This window comes from Hippocampus comes, unplaced genomic scaffold (assembly GCF_001891065.2).
Source record: "Hippocampus comes isolate QL1 unplaced genomic scaffold, H_comes_QL1_v1.1 scaffold254, whole genome shotgun sequence".
NCBI lineage: Eukaryota > Metazoa > Chordata > Actinopteri > Syngnathiformes > Syngnathidae > Hippocampus > Hippocampus comes.
In genome coordinates this window covers 278148-296792 of record NW_017805874.1, presented here as the reverse complement: position 1 = coordinate 296792, position 18645 = coordinate 278148, and the positions used below count along the sequence as shown (strand labels likewise).

General features: G+C 42.4%; 1 protein-coding gene across 1 annotated transcript in view; it reads right to left on the bottom strand.

Annotated features, from left to right (window-relative positions):
- Positions 1–4506: 4506 nt before the first annotated feature.
- lrit3b (leucine-rich repeat, immunoglobulin-like and transmembrane domains 3b) overlaps positions 4507–18645 on the bottom strand; it is a 39025-nt gene continuing 24886 nt past the window's right edge. Inside the window, exons 2-6 of the mRNA XM_019888809.1 lie at positions 17107–17481; positions 16955–17040; positions 6236–6529; positions 6071–6130; positions 4507–4974 (exon numbers count right to left, since the gene is read on the bottom strand). Coding sequence (XP_019744368.1) covers positions 4550–4974; positions 6071–6130; positions 6236–6529; positions 16955–17040; positions 17107–17481 — 1240 coding nt within the window. The 3' untranslated portion in view covers positions 4507–4549. The remainder of the gene's footprint in view (positions 4975–6070; positions 6131–6235; positions 6530–16954; positions 17041–17106; positions 17482–18645) is intronic.

The following is an 18645-nucleotide window of genomic DNA, read 5'->3' as shown; positions in this document are numbered from 1 at the left end:
GCAAGAAGGACCAACAGAATCAACATAGCCTGACTGCTGTGTTCAAAGCAAACTTGAGAAAAACGAAGTATGCAACCATGTCTTAAATCCACTATAGGCTGAGTACTAGATTACCTTAGATGTGCACTTTATAATGTTATATTGCTCTGTTTTGATTCCATAAAAAGAGCTGTTAAAGCAGCTGTTGGGTGTCAAAATATTTTTTTCACTGTTGTTGATGGACAGTAATATTGTGTGAGAGATCATGTGTGAATAACTGCTCCAAGTGAAAAATGTTCATGTAAAATTGAAAATCGAAACTGTTATTTCAGTAAATATTTGCATTTTGCACATAGAAAACTGATTCATGATTCCATGTTGATGAGAGCATTAAAATGGGGGAAAATAGGACAAAAAAATATAAAAGGAAATTCAGAAATGATAAAAAATGCGTGAGTAATCACGATTAATTTTTAGTGAATTTGAGTTAATTATGACAGTTGCATTTTTAATTAGATTAAATATTTTAATCGTTTGACAGCTCTAAAAAAAAAATATATATATATGAAAGTGGTCTCCCCAGCTCTACTTCTACCCGACTCTTCCAGGCAGGTTCTCCAGCATGTCCGAGGTCATCCCCGGGCTTTCTCCCGGCGGGACATGCCCAGTACAAGTCACCAGGGATGTACCCAGGAGGTATCCTATCCAGATGCGCAAACCACCTCATCTGGCTCCTCTCATTCTGGAGGAGCAGCAGCTCAAGTCCCTCCCAGATGACCGAGTTTCTCACCCTATCTCTCAGGGAGACCTCAGACACCCTGTGGAGGAAACTAATTTCTGTCACTCTTATCCGTGATTTTATTCTTCCAGTCATGACTCACAGTTTGTGACCCTTGGTGAGGGCAGGATCGTTAGATTAACCAGTAAATCGAGAGCTTCATCTTTCGGCTAACTTCCTTCACCACGACAGACCAATACAGGTACAGAGTCCAAAACGAATGGTGATATTGCAGTGTACAGTTTCCTTTTGACGCATAAAATGATGCAGTCCATGAAAACAATAAGAAAAACAATTTATTGTAGCACAATCTGACATTTAAGAAAATGTACATTCATTTTAAATTCACAACATTGATGATGACTGCTGGAGTTTTGGCCAGCTATTTGTTAATTTGCGGTGGAAGTGCAAAACAGCTGGCCAACAGACATTCTCAGAAAGAGGCAGATTCAGATTAAGATTTACAAACCCAATTCCAATGAAGGTGGGACTTGGGTTAAACGTAAATAAAAACAGAATACAATGATTTGCAAATCATTATCAACCTACATTTAATTGAATACACTGCAAAGACAAGATATTTAATGTTCAGTTTGATAACATTTGTTTTTGGAAATAATCGTTAACTTAGAATTTGTGGCTGCAACACATTCCAACAATGAAGGTGAGAAGGTGGCAAAAACGACAGAAATGAATGCTCATCAAACACCTGTTTGGAACATCCCCCAGGTAAACAGGCTAACTGGGAAGAGGTGGGTGCCATGATTGGTATCAAATGAGCTTCCCTGAATTGTCCTTCACAAGCAAAGAAGGAGTGAGGTTCACCTCTTTGTGAACAACTGTGTGAGAAAGTAGTCAAACAGTTTAAAGACAATGTTCCTCAATAGACGATTGCAAAGAATTTCAGAATGTTGTCATCTATGGTTTATAATATTATCAAAAGGTTCAGATAGTCTGCAGAAATCACTGCATGTAAGCGGCAAGGCTGAAAACCATCATTGAATGCTCGTTACCTTAGATCAGGGGTGCCCACACTTTTTGGACCGAAGATCTACTTTTTGATCAACTAACCTCCGGCACGCGCGCACACACGCGCACACGCGCACACACACACACACAAAAAAAAACCTTTTCCAATTTACAGTTGAGTAACATTTTTAAAGTGCTTCCCTGGGCCCTCCTAGATTCCTATTCTTTGCCGGTGCCCTCGGTGAATTGTACACGAAACAAACTCTGAATGAGAATTATGATAAAAGATAGAGCGGAACAGCTCTGATCACAAGCTGCAATTGCAGATTGCTGAGCGCTAACAACTTCCGGTGACGTAATCACGCGGCTCCGTAAATTCAAGAATTACCATATTTTCACACCTATAAGGCGCCATTAAAAGTCGAAAATTTTCTCCAAAGTGGACAGCACGCCTTATAATGCGGAGCGTCTTGTGTATGTGCTGAGTACCAAAACCTGACAGAGAGCCGACACGCTGTTTATATAGAGAAAAGGCGGAAGTGAATGAGGACAGGCATGCGGCGAAGAAGTCCGCCAATGAGTGAAGGGTGGACGTGTAAGTGGATGCTAAAGGCACGCCCCTAGCAGGTACCAGCACCTGTATAAAGTGTGGATATGTGCGTTATTGCAAAACAACTTCGGTTTTGGTTTCTAAGAACCCCCGAAATTACTTCTACAAAGAGACACGCCTACAAAGCTCAGTTCAAGCTTCAAGCCATCGGTTATGCGGAGAAACATGGGAATCGAGCAGCCGCGAGAGAATTTCAAGTCAACGAATCCATGGCTCGCAAATGGAGGAAGCAGGAGAACGAGCTTCGCCAAGTCAAAAAGACGAAGCTGAGTTTCCGTGGACAGAAGGCGAGGTGGCCCGAGTTGGAAGACCAACTGGAGCGGTGGATTGTTGATCAAAGAGCAGCCGGCAGAAGCGTCTCCACAGTCACCATTCGACTGTGTACTCACGTTTGTTCGACTGTGTACTCACGTTTTTTGATTGATCAAAAAACGGGAGTACATTGTAAGCTGGCTAAATAAAATGCAACCGAACTCAGTTTTGCTTCCGTTGCCTTTTTAAAAACGTGTTTTTGGCGTGTATCCGTATGTCTTAGCATGCTACCGTATGCTTCAAGCTAACCTGTTTTTAGCGTGCGTGCACGCAACGCATGCCGTATGTTTTAGCTGGCGTATGTTTTACCACTGTAAAACTGCGCCCAATACTACAGTGCGTTTTGTCTATGTGTAAAATTCCAAAATAGCACCCGTTAGTGAGACTGCGCCCAACAATACGGTGCGCCGAATGGTTGTGAAAATACGGTACCTTCTTTATTTTATTTTTTAAATATATTTTTTTTGTGAAAATGAGACAGATAGGATGATTAGGGTGCAGCGTACATTAACACAAAAAATATATTACTAACATGTACAAAGACACACAAATGTTTTTTTGTTTTTTTTCTCCTCAACACTCCTCGGATCTACTTGGGACCTGTCTTAGATCTACCGGTAGATCAGGATCGACGTAATGGACACCCCGGCCTTAGATCCTTCAGGTGGCACTGCATCAAAAACCGACATCAATATATGAAGGAGATCACCATATGGGCTCGGAAACACTTCAGAAAACTAATATCGGGTAAATACTTCACAAAGTGCCACTTAAAACTCTACTATTATGCAAAGCAAAAGCCATTGATCGACAACACCCAGAAATGCCGCTGGCTTCTCAGGGCCCGAGCTCATCCAATATGGACTGATGCAAAGTAGAAAAGTCTTCTGTTGTCTGACAAGCCCACAAATTTCAAAAGCCAGCATCTGTGATGGGCTGGGGATGTGTTCGTGCCAAAGGCACAATCAACCTAGACATCTGTGAGGTGCCACTCATGCTGAAAGGTACCTACAGGTTTTGGAGATCCATATGCCGGCATCCAAGCAACGTCTATTTCATGGACGCCCCGGCTGATTTCAGCAAGACAATGCCAAACCACCTTCTGCGCCTGTTACAAAAGTGTGGCTTTGTAGTAAAAGACTGTAGGTACTGGACTGCCCTGCCTGCAGTCCACACCTGTCCGCCACTGAAAATGTGTGGCGCATTATGGAATGTAAAATACAACAATGGAGATCCAGGACTGTTGGAACAGCGGAAGCTGTACATAAGGCAGGAAGGGGAAAGAATTCGACCAACAAAGCTTGAACAGTTAGTGTCCTCGCCAACCCTCCTTCGCGGTTTTTCACCTATCACGACAGGGTCCCGGTCCCCATTAAGTGAGGGAAGACTGTATTGTTAAAAGAAAAGATGATATAAGACAGTGGTAAACTTGACTCAGTTCCATCTTTTTTGGAATGTTTTGCAGCCATAACATTCTAAGTTGATGATTATTTGCTACAAACAATCAAGTTTATCCATTTTAAATCGAACTCTCTTGTCTTTGTAATGATTTCAATTCAATATACGTTGCAAATCATTGTATTCTGTATTAATTTATGTTTAACACAACATCCCAACTTTTTTGTAACTGTGTTTGTATTTGAACCAAGTGTTGTAATATATGTGTCATCCATATGAACTGTAAACAAGTTCCTTCCACACAATTTCTAACAGTGGTGAAAAAGATGAATGTAAAATATTCGCGACTAAAAGTCAAATCTGCAATCCTTCAACCCCAGCTCATCGGTATGCACTGTTATCTCTGCAGAGGTGGAGGATAAACCACAACACTGACCCTGAACAGTTGTCTGATGTCATACTTTTGTTTGATATAGGAATGGTTGAATTGTCAAATTGCTCTATTATAGACTTGATGAGGGTTCTTTGGTAATTTTCTTTGGACCTTTTAAGTTTGTTTTGCTGGGTTTGTAAATGGGGAACACTTTGGACACAGTGACAGGCAATGTCTGTGTGTTGTTCTTTTGAGTAGGTGGTGCAATGGCTCGGGGTAACTGGTTGTCTTTCAGTGATGGGATGAGAGATGTCGTTCGATTCTGGTTGGGCTTTTTGCTGTTGGATGTTGACTTCGGGGGAGTCTTCTGTGACTTCTTTGGTAGGCGGGAGAGTCGTGTAACTCCCACCACCTTTAGCTTTACGGGAGCTTCAGATTTTCCTGCCATGTTCCGAGCTTGGCAGCGATATTCACCAGTATCCTTGAACCCTAAATCATCCAGGCTGATTATTGACCAGCGCACACCAACTCGAGGAGATCCCTGCATGGCTAGAACAGTAATTCACTGTCAGCAATCTATGATAAAGCCTACACCTTCTTCCAGCTCAATAACAGTAAACATTGTCAGTTAAAAAAAACAAACTCTTCTTCCATATATAAATAGCTAAGATGAAGCCCTCATGAAATGAATATATAATCAATGTATTGGTGTATGCAGAGGCAGCGTTATAGGCTGGCCAGAGGTAGCCAAGGCCACCTGGTGTCACTTTATGGCCACTTCCCTGGACACCCTGAGGAGAAATGTCGGATTTCTGTGATTATTATGCCATTTTCACATGGATGTGGTATTCTTAGACTCCTTGGTGGTCTGCCATAAGTTTATTTTAATTATAAAATGTCTATTTAAAGAATAAATGTACAATTGATCTGAATGCTACCTCTAAAAAAAGTGTTTTAAGTAAGGAACATTCATGTCTTGCAGTCGACGTCAATCAAAATCATTACTTAAACAACTATAACAAGCAAATAACATGGCCCAGAAGTCATTATTTATCATAAGATTCACAATCATTGTTTCATGAAATAAAATGGAAACATATGCCAATCTTGAATCATAATACAAGCAGGACCAAACCTAAGTAAAAAGCAACATTTAGAATTGTGAAGAATTAGGAGACCTTTGGAACGAATTAGGGCATTTACATGGAAAATGCGTCCCTACATCCAAAATTTTCTAGTTAAGAAATTTCTTCCAGAACCAATTAATTTTGTAAGTAGAGGTACCACTGTACTGCCAAAATTTAGCTTTTAAAAGACTTAATGACTGCATGTAAACATAGTCCATGACTGCACTCTACCAAGCGACTTTCTTCTCATACAGACAACAAAGTCTGGTAAAGTCGTTGGTTAAGATTTTGAAAAATGGTCACTGGAGGGGTTTGCACAAGTTGCTATAGTCACCAATGTTTTCAAAACTGTCTGCGCTTTTTGTAAACTATCTCTTCTATGTTTGCAGATATTTTGTATGTGAAAGCAGCACACTTCAGCTTGCAACAATTGATAACTATTGCATTAAACTATTAAACAGGACATGAATATTTAACCTGAAACAACAAAGTGTAGAGTATATGGAAGGTCAAATACATCTTACAACTTTCCAACTTCCTGGGCAGTTGTTCATTGTCACCAGTGATGTCCTGTCGACAGCAATCTGAGAGAGAACAGAGAAAGAAATTCGCATCACTTTGGACTGGCAGCTCAAAAAATAGAACCACAATTTTTGCCTCGAGATCACTGTCAACTCTTCCAGCCTTACCGGCGTAGTTTGAAGTTTTGACCCATGTCAAAGTTGGTGTGGGGTAGCCAGTAGCTTCACAGCGGAGAATAACATGACTGCCGAGCAGGGATGTGACTCTAGTGGCTGCAGGCTGAATCGAGGGTCTCATACAGTGAGGCAACTCAACTTTGGTCAGCAACATCCCGGACTGACCTAGAGACCTGCTGCATGTAACCAGCTGGTCCATGAGAACCACGGGGCTGCCCAGGGACATTGACAGTGACACCACCAAGGAGATCTGGCAGTCACACATCCATGGGTTGTCATGAAGACCTGGGTATCAGGTACAATGGATTACATTATAGTTTATAGTTTATTACTAATGACTGATGTACAGTATGAAAGAAAGAAAAAATATGCAACTGGTGCCCTTCAGTTAAGCAAAAAAAAAACAAAACAAAACAAAAATCTGCAGTGAAATATGTTGCCCAATGCAAAAGGAAAACTTCATTAGGATCATCACAAAGCTGAAACAAATACAGCTAGAACACCAAGAATCGAAAAGGAGAAACTAAAGTCAAATTGCTTTCTATGAGCTATGACCTAAATCACATGTCAAACTCAAGGCACTGGGGCCAGATCCGGCCCATAATGTCATTTGATGTGGCCCGCGAAAGCAAATCATGTGTGTCAACTTGATAATATCTGTACCGAAATGTCAAATTGTCATGTGTAATAAATAACACTGAGATGTTGCAATAATTTTGTTGCCCAGTTTACACTCACTTGAACAATAATTGAACAATTATAATTGACTTGACTGATTTCATAACTAGTAATCTATTAATTTGTTGTGTACAAGTAATAATTTTGTGGTTTCACTGTCATAACGGCGGCCCTCCGAGGGAGACCTAACTCCAAATTGGCCCGCGACTAAAGTGGGTTTGACACCCCTGCTCTAAATACTATTGAACGTACGTGGAAGGAGTTGAACCTGGCAAAGCCAAAATACTCGTTGATTGATAGGTGTGCAAGTCTCATTTTAGAATCTGATCTTAAGTTAAGCATACTATCACTCTTGTCAAAGCCGGTTTCATTGATTTTTAAAAATTCGTTTTTTTTAAATACAGTATGTAAATATTTTTGAAACAGTGGATTGCAATTGTATTATTTTAGCAGTTATTCAAAACATCAGGACATTTATCAGGGTCCTGCAGAGATTGCTGATGAGATGATAATTTGAATCAGGAGTGTTGGAGGAGGGAAACGTATAAAATATGCAGGATAGTTGCTGTCAAGGACACCTTTGTTCTCCATAATGTTGAGGAGTCTGTGTCGCTTTGTGCAAGCGGGTTCGTTCAATAATACAACTTCTGGAAAGAGTAGAGGTTATTTATTTTGGACTGCCGTCGTGGTCAGAGAGGGAAAGCAACACCACCATGTATACAACTGATGGCTTCCGAAAAACTGCGCATGCTCAGTATTCGCTCTGTGCGCTGTGGACAGGCATCGCTAGTCCAACAGGCAAATACGATTTGCTCATATCATTCCATTTCCCTTTCTCAAAATAAAATCTTTCATTTTTAAAAAATTGGATGAAATTAATTATGGCACTCTGCTTTAACAGCAGCATTAATAGATCAAAACTGTTGCTTTCAATGAACTTCAAGTCACAGCATTTTTTGTAGTTAGCAAATAACCAACTTTGACTTGAATAAACATTGCTCTTTCCCAAATACCCAACAATGAACTATACATTCACATTTCACTTTTTTTTCTTTGTCTGGGGGTGGGGGCAATAGAACAACACATCAAATGTTCTCAATCAGTCTCTGTGGTGGTTTCACCACAAGTCAAGGAACAGTCTCTGTTCCTTGACTTGCTATGAATGGTTCTTTAAGAAGGTCTCGGCAGTTTCTGTGTTGTACAGCACCTATCTCTGAACAGTGTATGACCCTGGTTGGACCTGACACAGAACAGTCCCTTTCTGTGACCATGTCTCTGTTTTGTCTTTGAACCTTACTGGGTCACCAGTGTGTAGTTCAGGTAGGTTCCATGTTCCTCTGTCACAGTAGAACTTCTGTTTTTGTTTCTGTTGTTCTTTGAGCAGCCTCACTTTCTCCACATGTTTTGTTTTGAGTAGGTTTTCCAGGATTGGTAAGTTAGATCTCAGCACACATCCCATGAGGAGCTGGGCCGGGGACATACTGTATTGGGAATTTGACATCTAATGAGGCAAAAACATAAGTAACTGTACGTACCTTTGAATGTGGACCAGTTATTTTGAAGATAAGCAAAGTTGCCTGCTCTTGCACTAGTCTGCACTCTGTGTAGCTGCTGAAAATGTTGATTGTGCTGACCATCACCACCTCCCAACAAAGGAAAATGAGAGCGCAAGACGCGGAGGGGGAGAAGACTCCCTTGACAGATCTGTGAACGGTGTGTCTCCATGTTTTTTTTTTCTCAAATAAATCTCATCATTTTTTGATAAATACTTTCATTCTCTTGGTTTCCCTGGACAAGACAATCCCACACTCGAGCGGTGTTGTGCGATACAACAACAAGCTCCGGTAGAAGTCAGTTCCACTGTCTACTGCCTTGTACATCAGCCGTTTCACAGTCCTGACAGAATTTTCCACCAAACCATTGGACTGTGGAAAATGCGGACTTGACGTTATGTGCTTAAAGTCCCACTCCTTGTCAAAGTTTCAGAACTTGTCAAGAGTAAATTTTGGGCTGTTACCTGAAAAAAATTTGGTTTGCGATTCTGTTCCTAGCGAATATGGCTTTCATACATGTTATCCCTGCTTCTGCTGTTGTGGTGTGCAGTCTGTAGACCTCTGGCTACAGGGAGTAATAGTCTGTGACCATAAGATCATCTTTACCTTCACAATAAGGTCAGCACCCACCTTCTGGTATGGTCTGGCTGGTGCTTGGTGTGGGTGTCGTGGTTCTGCAGGTTGATTTGCTTGATATTTTAAGGCATATTGTGAATTTTTTCTCTTGATTTCTTCTTGGCCATAACATCAGTTGTCATGCTCTTTTCTAGCACTTTTCAATTCCCATATGTCCTTCATGAATCTTTTTGAGCATCTCCTTTCTCAGGCTCTTTGGAATGACAATTTTACCGCCTTTGTAAATTATGTCACCCACCACAGATAACTCAGTCCTGTAGTTCCAATACTCTGCTGTGTCTGGTGAAGAATTTTGTTTCACATTGGGCCATCCATTTCTGATCATTGGTTTTGATTATTTCAGTGTCTCATCCTTGTTTGTCTCCGTCCGTATGAGCTCCATCTTCACATCTGCTACTGGCAATGCACTTGTGATCATGTGTACGTAAGCATTCACATTTTCATCCAGTCTAGTCTTTAAGCGCTCCTTTGGGTCAATAGCTCTGGACAGCGTGTCAGCTATATACATCAGTTTACCGGGTATGCAACCTTCAGTGAGTAGCGTTGCAGCCTGATCATCATTCGTTGTATACGGAGTGTACAGTCATTTAGTGGCTTTTGGAACAATGTAATTAAGGGCTTGTGATCAGTCTCCACACTGATTTCTTGTCCTGACACAAACTGATGGAATCTCTCGCAGGCATACGTGATGCTGAGCAGTTCTTTTTCAATCTGTGCATAACGTGTTTCCGGATCTGTCATAGAACGTGATCCATATGCTCCAGGTTGCCAGTCCTCATGTTTTTGCAGAAGTACTGCACCGAGCCCACTCTGTGATGCATCTGATGATATTTTGAGAGGTTTCTCTGGATCATAGAATTTCAGTACCGGTTCCCCAGTGAGCAACTTCTTGAGTTCAGTCCATGGCTTTTCGTGCTCATGATTCCATTGCCATTCTACATTATACAGGGTGTCCATAAAGTCTCTTTACCATTTCAAAAATGTATTAAAAATGCAATTGATTAGATATTTCATTCAGATTTGTTCAATTGTATTCAGCGTTTATTAAAGTTTTTTTTACCTCTTTTAATACACTTCTACATGGGCACCATTAGTTGCATGAAGCACATCAAGACATTACTCGATTTGTTGCCATGTTCGCTGTAGCATAGCCTCATCAATTGTGGCAATGGCATCAGTTAATCCTTTGTTTTAGGTCAGTAATGTCCCTTAGCTTTGTTCGACACACGATATCTTTAACATAGCCCTATAGAAAGAAGTGCAGGGGAGTGATATCTGGCGTGGCGGCCAAGGAATTGGTCCAATCCTTCCAATCCACCGGTCTGGAAATGTTTGATTGAGGAACCCACGAACATGCAGCCCCCAATGTGGTGGTGCACCATCTTGCTGAAAAATGATGGTTGGTTGAAGGTCATTGAGTTGTGGTGCCACATATTCAGTTAAAAGGTCAAGGTAAACGTTTGCAGAAATTGATGTGTCATTGAAGAAAATGGACCAATTATTCGATTACACATCATCCCACACCACACATTCACCTTTGGGCAGTGTGATAAAAAAAAAAAACCTTTAATAAACACTGAATACAATCGAACAAATCTGACTAAAATATCTAATCAATTGCATTTTTAATAAATTTTTGAAATGGTGAAGAGACTTTATGGACACCCTGTACATTCAGTTAGTTGTCTCAGTGGGGCCATTTTCTCTGACAGGATGGGTATGAATTTTTAAACCACCTCTTTGAGCAGGGTTAAATTTGCTCCGGTTTAAGCTGTTTTCAGGGGCTACACCGGTGTAACTTTGTACATGTGAACGCTCTACGGGGGCAGCCCCGGTGCTGCACCGGAGCAAAAGTTGCCATGTGAACACCCAATTTAGAAATCTGTATCTCTATTAAAACACAACTGATGACCAGCCTTCTCTGAAACCGCACTTGGTCTCTGTGTAGAAGCCACGGTGGTCTGCAGGTGTGCCTGGGGAACTCAGGCAAATTACTTTAATGCACTTTACTTTGGAATCAGCCAATCCTCCATTAAGCATCTCCAGTTGGTCCAGAATGCTGCTGCCCACCTCTTGACACATACTCGTAAGAGGGAGCACATAACTCCTACTCTGGCATCCCTTCACTGGATCCCAATACATTTTAGAGGTCTTTTTAAGGTTCTATTGTTTGTTTTCAAATCTTGAAATGGCCTCACTCCACCTGCCTCTCTGAGTTCCTCTACCCCTAACCACCTGCCCGGTGCCTCAGGTCTGCAGACCAGACATTATTAGAGGGACCAAGAACTAAGCAGAGGCTCAGAGGGGATCGAGCCTTTTCCATTGCTGGTGCCTCTCTTTGGAATGACCTCTCACTGAAAGTTCGGCAAGCCCCCTCGCTGCCCATCTTTAAAACTCTCTGAAAACTAATTTTTATGCTTTGGCTTTTGACTCAGCATGAGACATGATTTTTAGGTTTACTGTTTTTGTGCTTTCAACTGTCTTTGTTATTAATTTATTATTTTATTGTTTGTTGTTGTATGAATTATTTTTGCTCTATGAACAGTACTTTCTATACAGCGGTGGTTGTTTTAAAGTGCTATATAAATACAGTTGAGTAGCATATGTTTTTAAAAAGGCAGTGGTAGCAAAACAGCTCTGTTGTACTTCGTATTTAACAATGTGCTTACATTATTTTTTTGATCAATCCTCATTCGCAAATCCATCAAAGCCCTCATCTTCTGCATCAGAAATGAACAGCTGAGCAAGTTATCCATCAAACATGCCAGTTTCCCTCGCGTCGTTGTCAGAGTCAGTCTCGTTGCCGTGCGGCTTGTTGCAAATGAAGCCGGCTTTTGCGAAAGATTAAACAGTGCAATCATCCATTCACAAATTGTGGCATATGCTTTTAAAAAGGCACCATCGCTCCCACACCATTCGCAACTTAACTTTAACTACAGCTGGAAAGTTTTCTTTGGGCTTAAAAATCACTGTCAATGGTCATTTCTGTCCATTGCCCTGGTAACCAAACACGACAGTAAAAGCCGACTTCTTGCGCCTCGTGTGTATCACTACCGTGCTGGTCCCCTTCTCTACAGTGTGGTTTGGGATGTCGAAAGTGAGTGGCACCTTGTCCATGTTGGTGAGGTGGTTGGGCTGAATGTGTTTGTGGGAAATGCTTTAGTTTTATTTCAAAATGCTAAGTCTGCTTGTTCGTCATCACTTGCCATAGCCCAAGCTAGGAATGTGGGGATTGGTTGAGAGAACAGTTGGTAATGGAAGCCAAATGAGGCCAGCAGAGTGGCAAAATAAGGGATTAAAATCTCCAAGAAAGAGTCTTCATTTAAAATAACGCAGAACATGCCAATTTTTAATGCAGTAGAAGTGGACATTGGCCAACTTTTTTATTGTAATCCACCGGATGTTGCTGCGCCACGATCATGCTTGCCCAGATGGATAGATGGCGTGGTTTCATAAAACAAAAGCCCCAAGAACCGTGGATTAGTTGATCTTGAATTCTCTCTTGCGGCTCCTCAATTCCCGTAGTCCTACGCGTAACTGTTAGCCTACACTTTAAACTGTGCTTCATAAGCGTGTGTCTTCGTATATGCCATTTTTGGGATGTTGTTTTGCACAAGCCACGTACTGGCACGACTGGGGGCGTGCCTTCAACATACTCTTTCATGCCCATCCTTCCCATTTTAACATCCGCATGCAGTCCTCAGTGATGTCCGCCTTTCCTCTACATAAGCAATGTGTCTGCACAACATCAGTCAGTCAGTCATGCGGAACCCTCATCGAAGTCACACAACAGCATTCACACAACCCGCATTATTCAGATTCAGAAAATCTGAATTTAGAAAATCTGAATCTGTTCGGCACCCTGTCCATTTTGGCAAAAATTTAAGACTTATATGTTCATCTTATGGTTGTGAAAATATGGAAGATAGAAATCAACTGACAAAACCTCTGGCACATCGGGGCCCTGCTTTTTCTTGGATGAGTCAACAGTATTTGCTCTAGATCCAGTGTAGATCTCTTTTTTCAAACAGGGTTTAATGCTGAGCTCCTATCAACAGACTTAAGAGGATCTCACTGTAGTCGTGTAATGGGTAAGGATGGTGGGACCCGAGTCTTAGATGATGGAGGGTGGCGAGACGGACTTGTTGTGGCTGGGGAGTTAGCCTGGATGCCAATCTTAACAAGTCTGTTCATTTGGTCAGTGAACTCCAGCAGTGGGGAGAATAGGATGAACCCGGTGGGGATGGGTTTGGATGAAGTGAATCCTCATCGGCAGTGTCAGCTGGTGGGAGTGGCAAGTCCTCCTTATCTTTGCTCTGACGTCCCACGTAGTTTGACCCATCAGGTAGAGGGAGTGTCAGCACCACTCCCATGTTTCGGTCTTTCTTTGTTTTGTTTGAGTTTGCCTCGTATCTTGCCCTTGGCAGAGGGCACACTCTGACACAGGAAGAAATATAGTTTGGTTGTGAAAAGCTGTATGCCTGACTTTTTTCAGTAAAATCCATGTCTCCCTAAAAAAATGTCTGTGGTTGAAAAAAAAATTAAAATTGTCAATGGCATGCACTGACTACATGTCACAAGCAGTTGAAAGCCGTGCTTTCAGTGACTGCAGCTGGCTGCATCTTTCTACTCCTCCTCTAACTGGTGGAAGAGGTCCAATGATACAACTTTCAGTGAACTGTGTTGAGTAGATTTGAGTATTTCAGGCTGACACTCACTTGCCCTTGTGTGCTTGATGATGTTTCTCCAAAGTTGAATTTCCCGCAACAATACTCAGGATCCTGTTAGAGACCATATCACATTTTGGTGTTGTTGATGTACAACAGAGGTGCCCAAACTCGGTCGTCAAGGGCCACTGTCCTGCCTGTTTTCCAGCACTCCCAGGAGCAACACACCTGATTCAAATCATCAGGATCGTTCTAATGCTGCTTCAGAGCTGGCTGGTGAGCTGTCCATCTGAATCAGGTGTGTTGCAGCCAGGAGAGCTGGAAAACAGGCTGGACATGCCTGACGTACCCTCGCCGGCCACTTTATTAGGTACACCATGCTAGTAACGGGTTGGACCCCCTTTTGCCTTCACAACTGACTCAATTCTTCGTGGCATAGATTCAACAAGGTGCTGGAAGCATTCCTCAGAGAGTTTGGTCCATATTGACATGATGGCATCACACAGTTGGCGCAGATTTGTCGGCTGCACATCCATGATGCGAATCTCCCGTTCCACCACATCCCAAAGATGCTCTATTGGATTGAGATCTGGTGACTGTGGAGGCCATTTGAGTACAGTGAACTCATTGTCATGTTCAAGAAACCAGTCTGGTACCAAGGGGCCCAAAGAGTGCCAAGAAAATATTCCCCACACCATTACACCACCACCACCAGCCTGAAACGTTGATAGAAGGCAGGATGGATCCATGCTTTCATGTTGTTGACGCCAAATTCTGACCCTACCATCCGAATGTCGCAGCAGAAATCGAGACTCATCAGACCAGGCAACGTTTTTCCAATCTTCTCTTGTCCAATTTCGATGAGCTTGTGCAAATTGTAGCCTCAGTTTCCTGTTCTTAGCTGAAAGGAGTGGCACCAGGTGTGGTCTTCTGCTGCTGTAGCCCATCTGCCTCAAAGTTCGACGTACTGTGCGTTCAGAGATGCTCTTCTGCCTACCTTAGTTGTAACGGGTGGTTATTTGAGTCACTGTTGCCTTTCTATCAGCTCGAACCAGTCTGGTCATTCTCCTCTGACCTCTGGCATCAACAAGGCATTTCCGCCCACAGAACTGCCGCTCACCCGACATTTTTTCTTTTTCGGACCATTCTCTGTAAACCCTAGAGATGGTTGTGTGTGAAAATCCCAGTAGATCAGCAGTTTCTGAAATACTCAGACCAGCCCTTCTGGCACCAACAACCATGCCACGTTCAAAGCCACTCAAATCACCTTTCTTCCCCATACTGATGCTTGGTTTGAACTGCAGGAGATTGACTTGACCATGTCTACATGCCTAAAGGCACTGAGTTGCCGCCATGTGATTGGCTGATTAGAAAAAAGTGTTAACGAGCAGTTGGACAGGTATACCTAATAAAGTGGCCGGTGAGTGTACATGCATCTCACCTCTGGCAGAGTCACCCACAACCACAGTTGAGGCCAAGGCATTAGCTTTCTTTCCACTCTCCTATCTTCTGATATATTTACAGACCTTACCCTTCTCTGCGAGTGTGAGAAATTGTCCAGGGTGTCAGATGTTGATCCAGCGTCTTACAACAATGGAGCAAATTTATTTAGCAATTGTATACTTTGTTGCTTAAGAGTTTTGTTGCTCATCTTCCTTTAAGTAGTCGTCCATGGCTGTGCCTTTCCCTGTACAGGCATGGAGGAGCATGATAACACTGGCCATCCAATCGCATCACAGATCTCTGTGCCTTGGGTTCTGCCTGATCTGCGTCCTGCATGCTCAGGTCTGTCTGTTGGTCATCGTTTCGTATATTTTGGCTTCGCTCCCAGCAAATTCCAGAGAGGGATGATGGATGATTCATTGCCATTTCTTTCAGCTACATCTCTGGGACTAACTAGCTGTCTGTTAGCATTCTTGTGTCCACTGTTTTGAGACGTTGGTCATGCGGTTTTATTTCCTGATTGCCCATTTACCTCCACGGTGCATTTTTGTCTCCACTAAACATCTTATGAAGATGTTTGTGAGTCTTCAGTGGATAATGGGGGCGTGTTGCGTTGAGCCTTGTTGCTAATATCCGTCTTGTGCGAATTAGTAGGCTGTGCTCGGGTTATCGTGATGTGGTAACGAAAAAAAAAAAATGGCTACAGCTGAATGTAGCTAAAATATTGAAAAATGATACAGTCCCACAGATATAATTTTTTTCCAGAAGACACCATCAGAAAAAGAAAAATGGAATTTATCAGGAAAAACAATGCAAACGAAAGCAGAGTGTAGCAGCAATCGTCTACAAACTACGCAAGCAGGAAAGGCACAACCCTTCCATTCATCCAGACTTGGGACTTGCAGTAAAGACCTCCAGTGGCTGGGTATTAGGACAATGGCCGAGAATAATCTCGATAAAAAAACTTTTTTGACCACTAGATTCAACTTCACACAACACCAATGCACATTGGCAGTCATTCATCCATCCATCCATCCATTTTCTGATCCGCTTTGTCCTCACAAGGGTTGCGGCGTGTGTTGGAGCCTATCCCAGCTGTCTTCGAGCAGTAGGCGGGGGACACCCTGAACCAGTTGTCAGCCAATCGTTGGGCACACAAGGGCGAACAACCATCCGCGCTCACAATCACACCGAGGGACAATTTGGATTGCCCAATCCACGTGCCCTGCATGTTTTTGCAATGTGGGAGGAAACCGGAGTACCCGGAAAAAGCCCACACAGGCACATGGAAAACATGCAAACTCCACACAGGAAGGCGGGTGCCGAAATTGAAGCCTGCACCTCTGCACTGCGAGGTCGACGCACTAACCACTCGACCACCGGGCCTCCCATACATGTCCATGCAAAACACTGCTGCAGCCATTTTCTACACACAGTTTTGACCGACAAAAATCTGAACATAGAGGTTTTGTTGTTGGTTTTTATTTTTATCCGGCATTGTGGTTTGAAACATTATATAAAGTATAAACTCTCTGAAAAATGGAGGCAAAAAATGGGCGCTATCTCTGACCGTCATGTCGTTAGTGTTATTGTTGTAAAACCTAAGATTATCCATTGTGTTGGTGTATTCCCGAAAATCCTTTAAAAAAATTCTTCAGGGTCAAAAATAGTCCTTTCAATAGGTAAGGAATCAATGTTGTAGATATACATACATTTAAGGTGTAAATTCATACCCAAAACTCTTCTTTGTGCTGATCTCTCCATTTGGCCCAGAAGAGGGAACCAAAGGTCCAACAGTTCGGCTGGTAACATAGTCAACCTGAGAAGAGGAGAAAAGTTAAGCATACATGCTGAATAAAGCGGGTTTTTTTTCAGCTGGTCACACCTGTTACTGGATAAGTCAAGGTAGGTGATGTTGGGAAGAAAGAGTGCAACTTGAGATGGAAGGCTAGATAATTGGTTATTATGAAGACCCAGAGTCTGAAGGTGAGGCATGTCCCTGAGCCCCTCCCAAGGGAAGGCAGTGAGGAGATTTCCATCCAGACGCAGCTCTCTCAGGACTCTCAGGTTAACAAAGCTGCTGGGGTGGATGGTTGTGATGGAGTTGTAGGTAAGCCACAAGAAGAGCAGCTCTGACAGGTTGAAGAAGGCTGCTCTGGGTACCCTGGTAATCAGAGTCTTTTCCAGACGGAGTTTCACTGTGTCAGCAGGGATGTTGATCGGGACAGCTGATATTCTCGGGTCACTGCATTGCACCCACCTGATGTAAAAACACAAAGCTGTTAGAAGTGACATTCATGTTGATAAATAAACAGTACAAACCAGGAGTGTCCAACTCGGGGGCCAGTAAGCAGCATGTTTCAGATGTCTCCCCCTTCCAACACACCTGATTCAAATGATCATATCATCAGCAAGTACTGAGAAGCCTGATAATGATCCAGATCGTTTGAATCAGGTGTGTTGGAGGAGGGAGACATCTAAAACAGGATGGATATGGGCCCTTATGGACCGGAGTTGAACACCCATGGTCTCAGCGGTAAGTTTACAAGAGTTGTCCCTCTCTTTGGAATGACCTGCTAAATGTCTGTACATTTTTAAAATTCGTCTTAAAACACTTTTTTTTTTAATTCTATGGCTTTTGACTGAGCATGAGACTCACCATTGTTTTACTGTTTTTACTCTTTTTATGTTTTAACTGTCTGTTTTTGGATGCCTGATTTTTACTCTTCGTATGCAGTGTTGGTTTGAGACGAGTCCCAAATCCTACATGCCACATTTAGTTTCGACCACCATGGGGAACGTCACTATTTTGTTTGTTTTTGTTAAGCTCCAAATAATTACAAAATAAATAAAAAATAGAACATCAGGTCCATAAAAAGTGCTTAGGTTAACATCAAAAATAGTGAGAACACTTTTCTGAGCAATACAAGCACTGAACTTGCTTCAGGTAATAAAAGATAAATAAAACAGACCCTTTAATCACAGTGCTGTAAATTAGCACTTCAGAAAGAACACCCTTCATTAGTGATGGGACTAGCGACACTGGTGCGTCAGCACAGTGGCGAGAGCTCAAGAGTGAAACCCGTATCGGTGCGTGTATTGCTTTAAGAAAGGATCACGTGACCAATACAGGAAGTGAATCGTTTCAATGTGCTGCGCTAAAGTGTGTTCATAACGACACAAACTGTATCAACATGTCGTGGGTTTGTTGGCTGGAGTTTTGCTAAATTACGGATCGTTCTAAGAAGTGTTCCCCAGTGTGGAATAATTTTGATCTTGGTAAATCGTTTTCTCCTTTGAGCATTGTTTACTGTTATATACAATTTTTTTTACGGTGGCGCAATGCACCCACTTAATCAGTTTATCAAGTGAATGACCTGTTATACCAGTGGTTCTCAATTATTTTCTGTCATTCCCCCCCCCC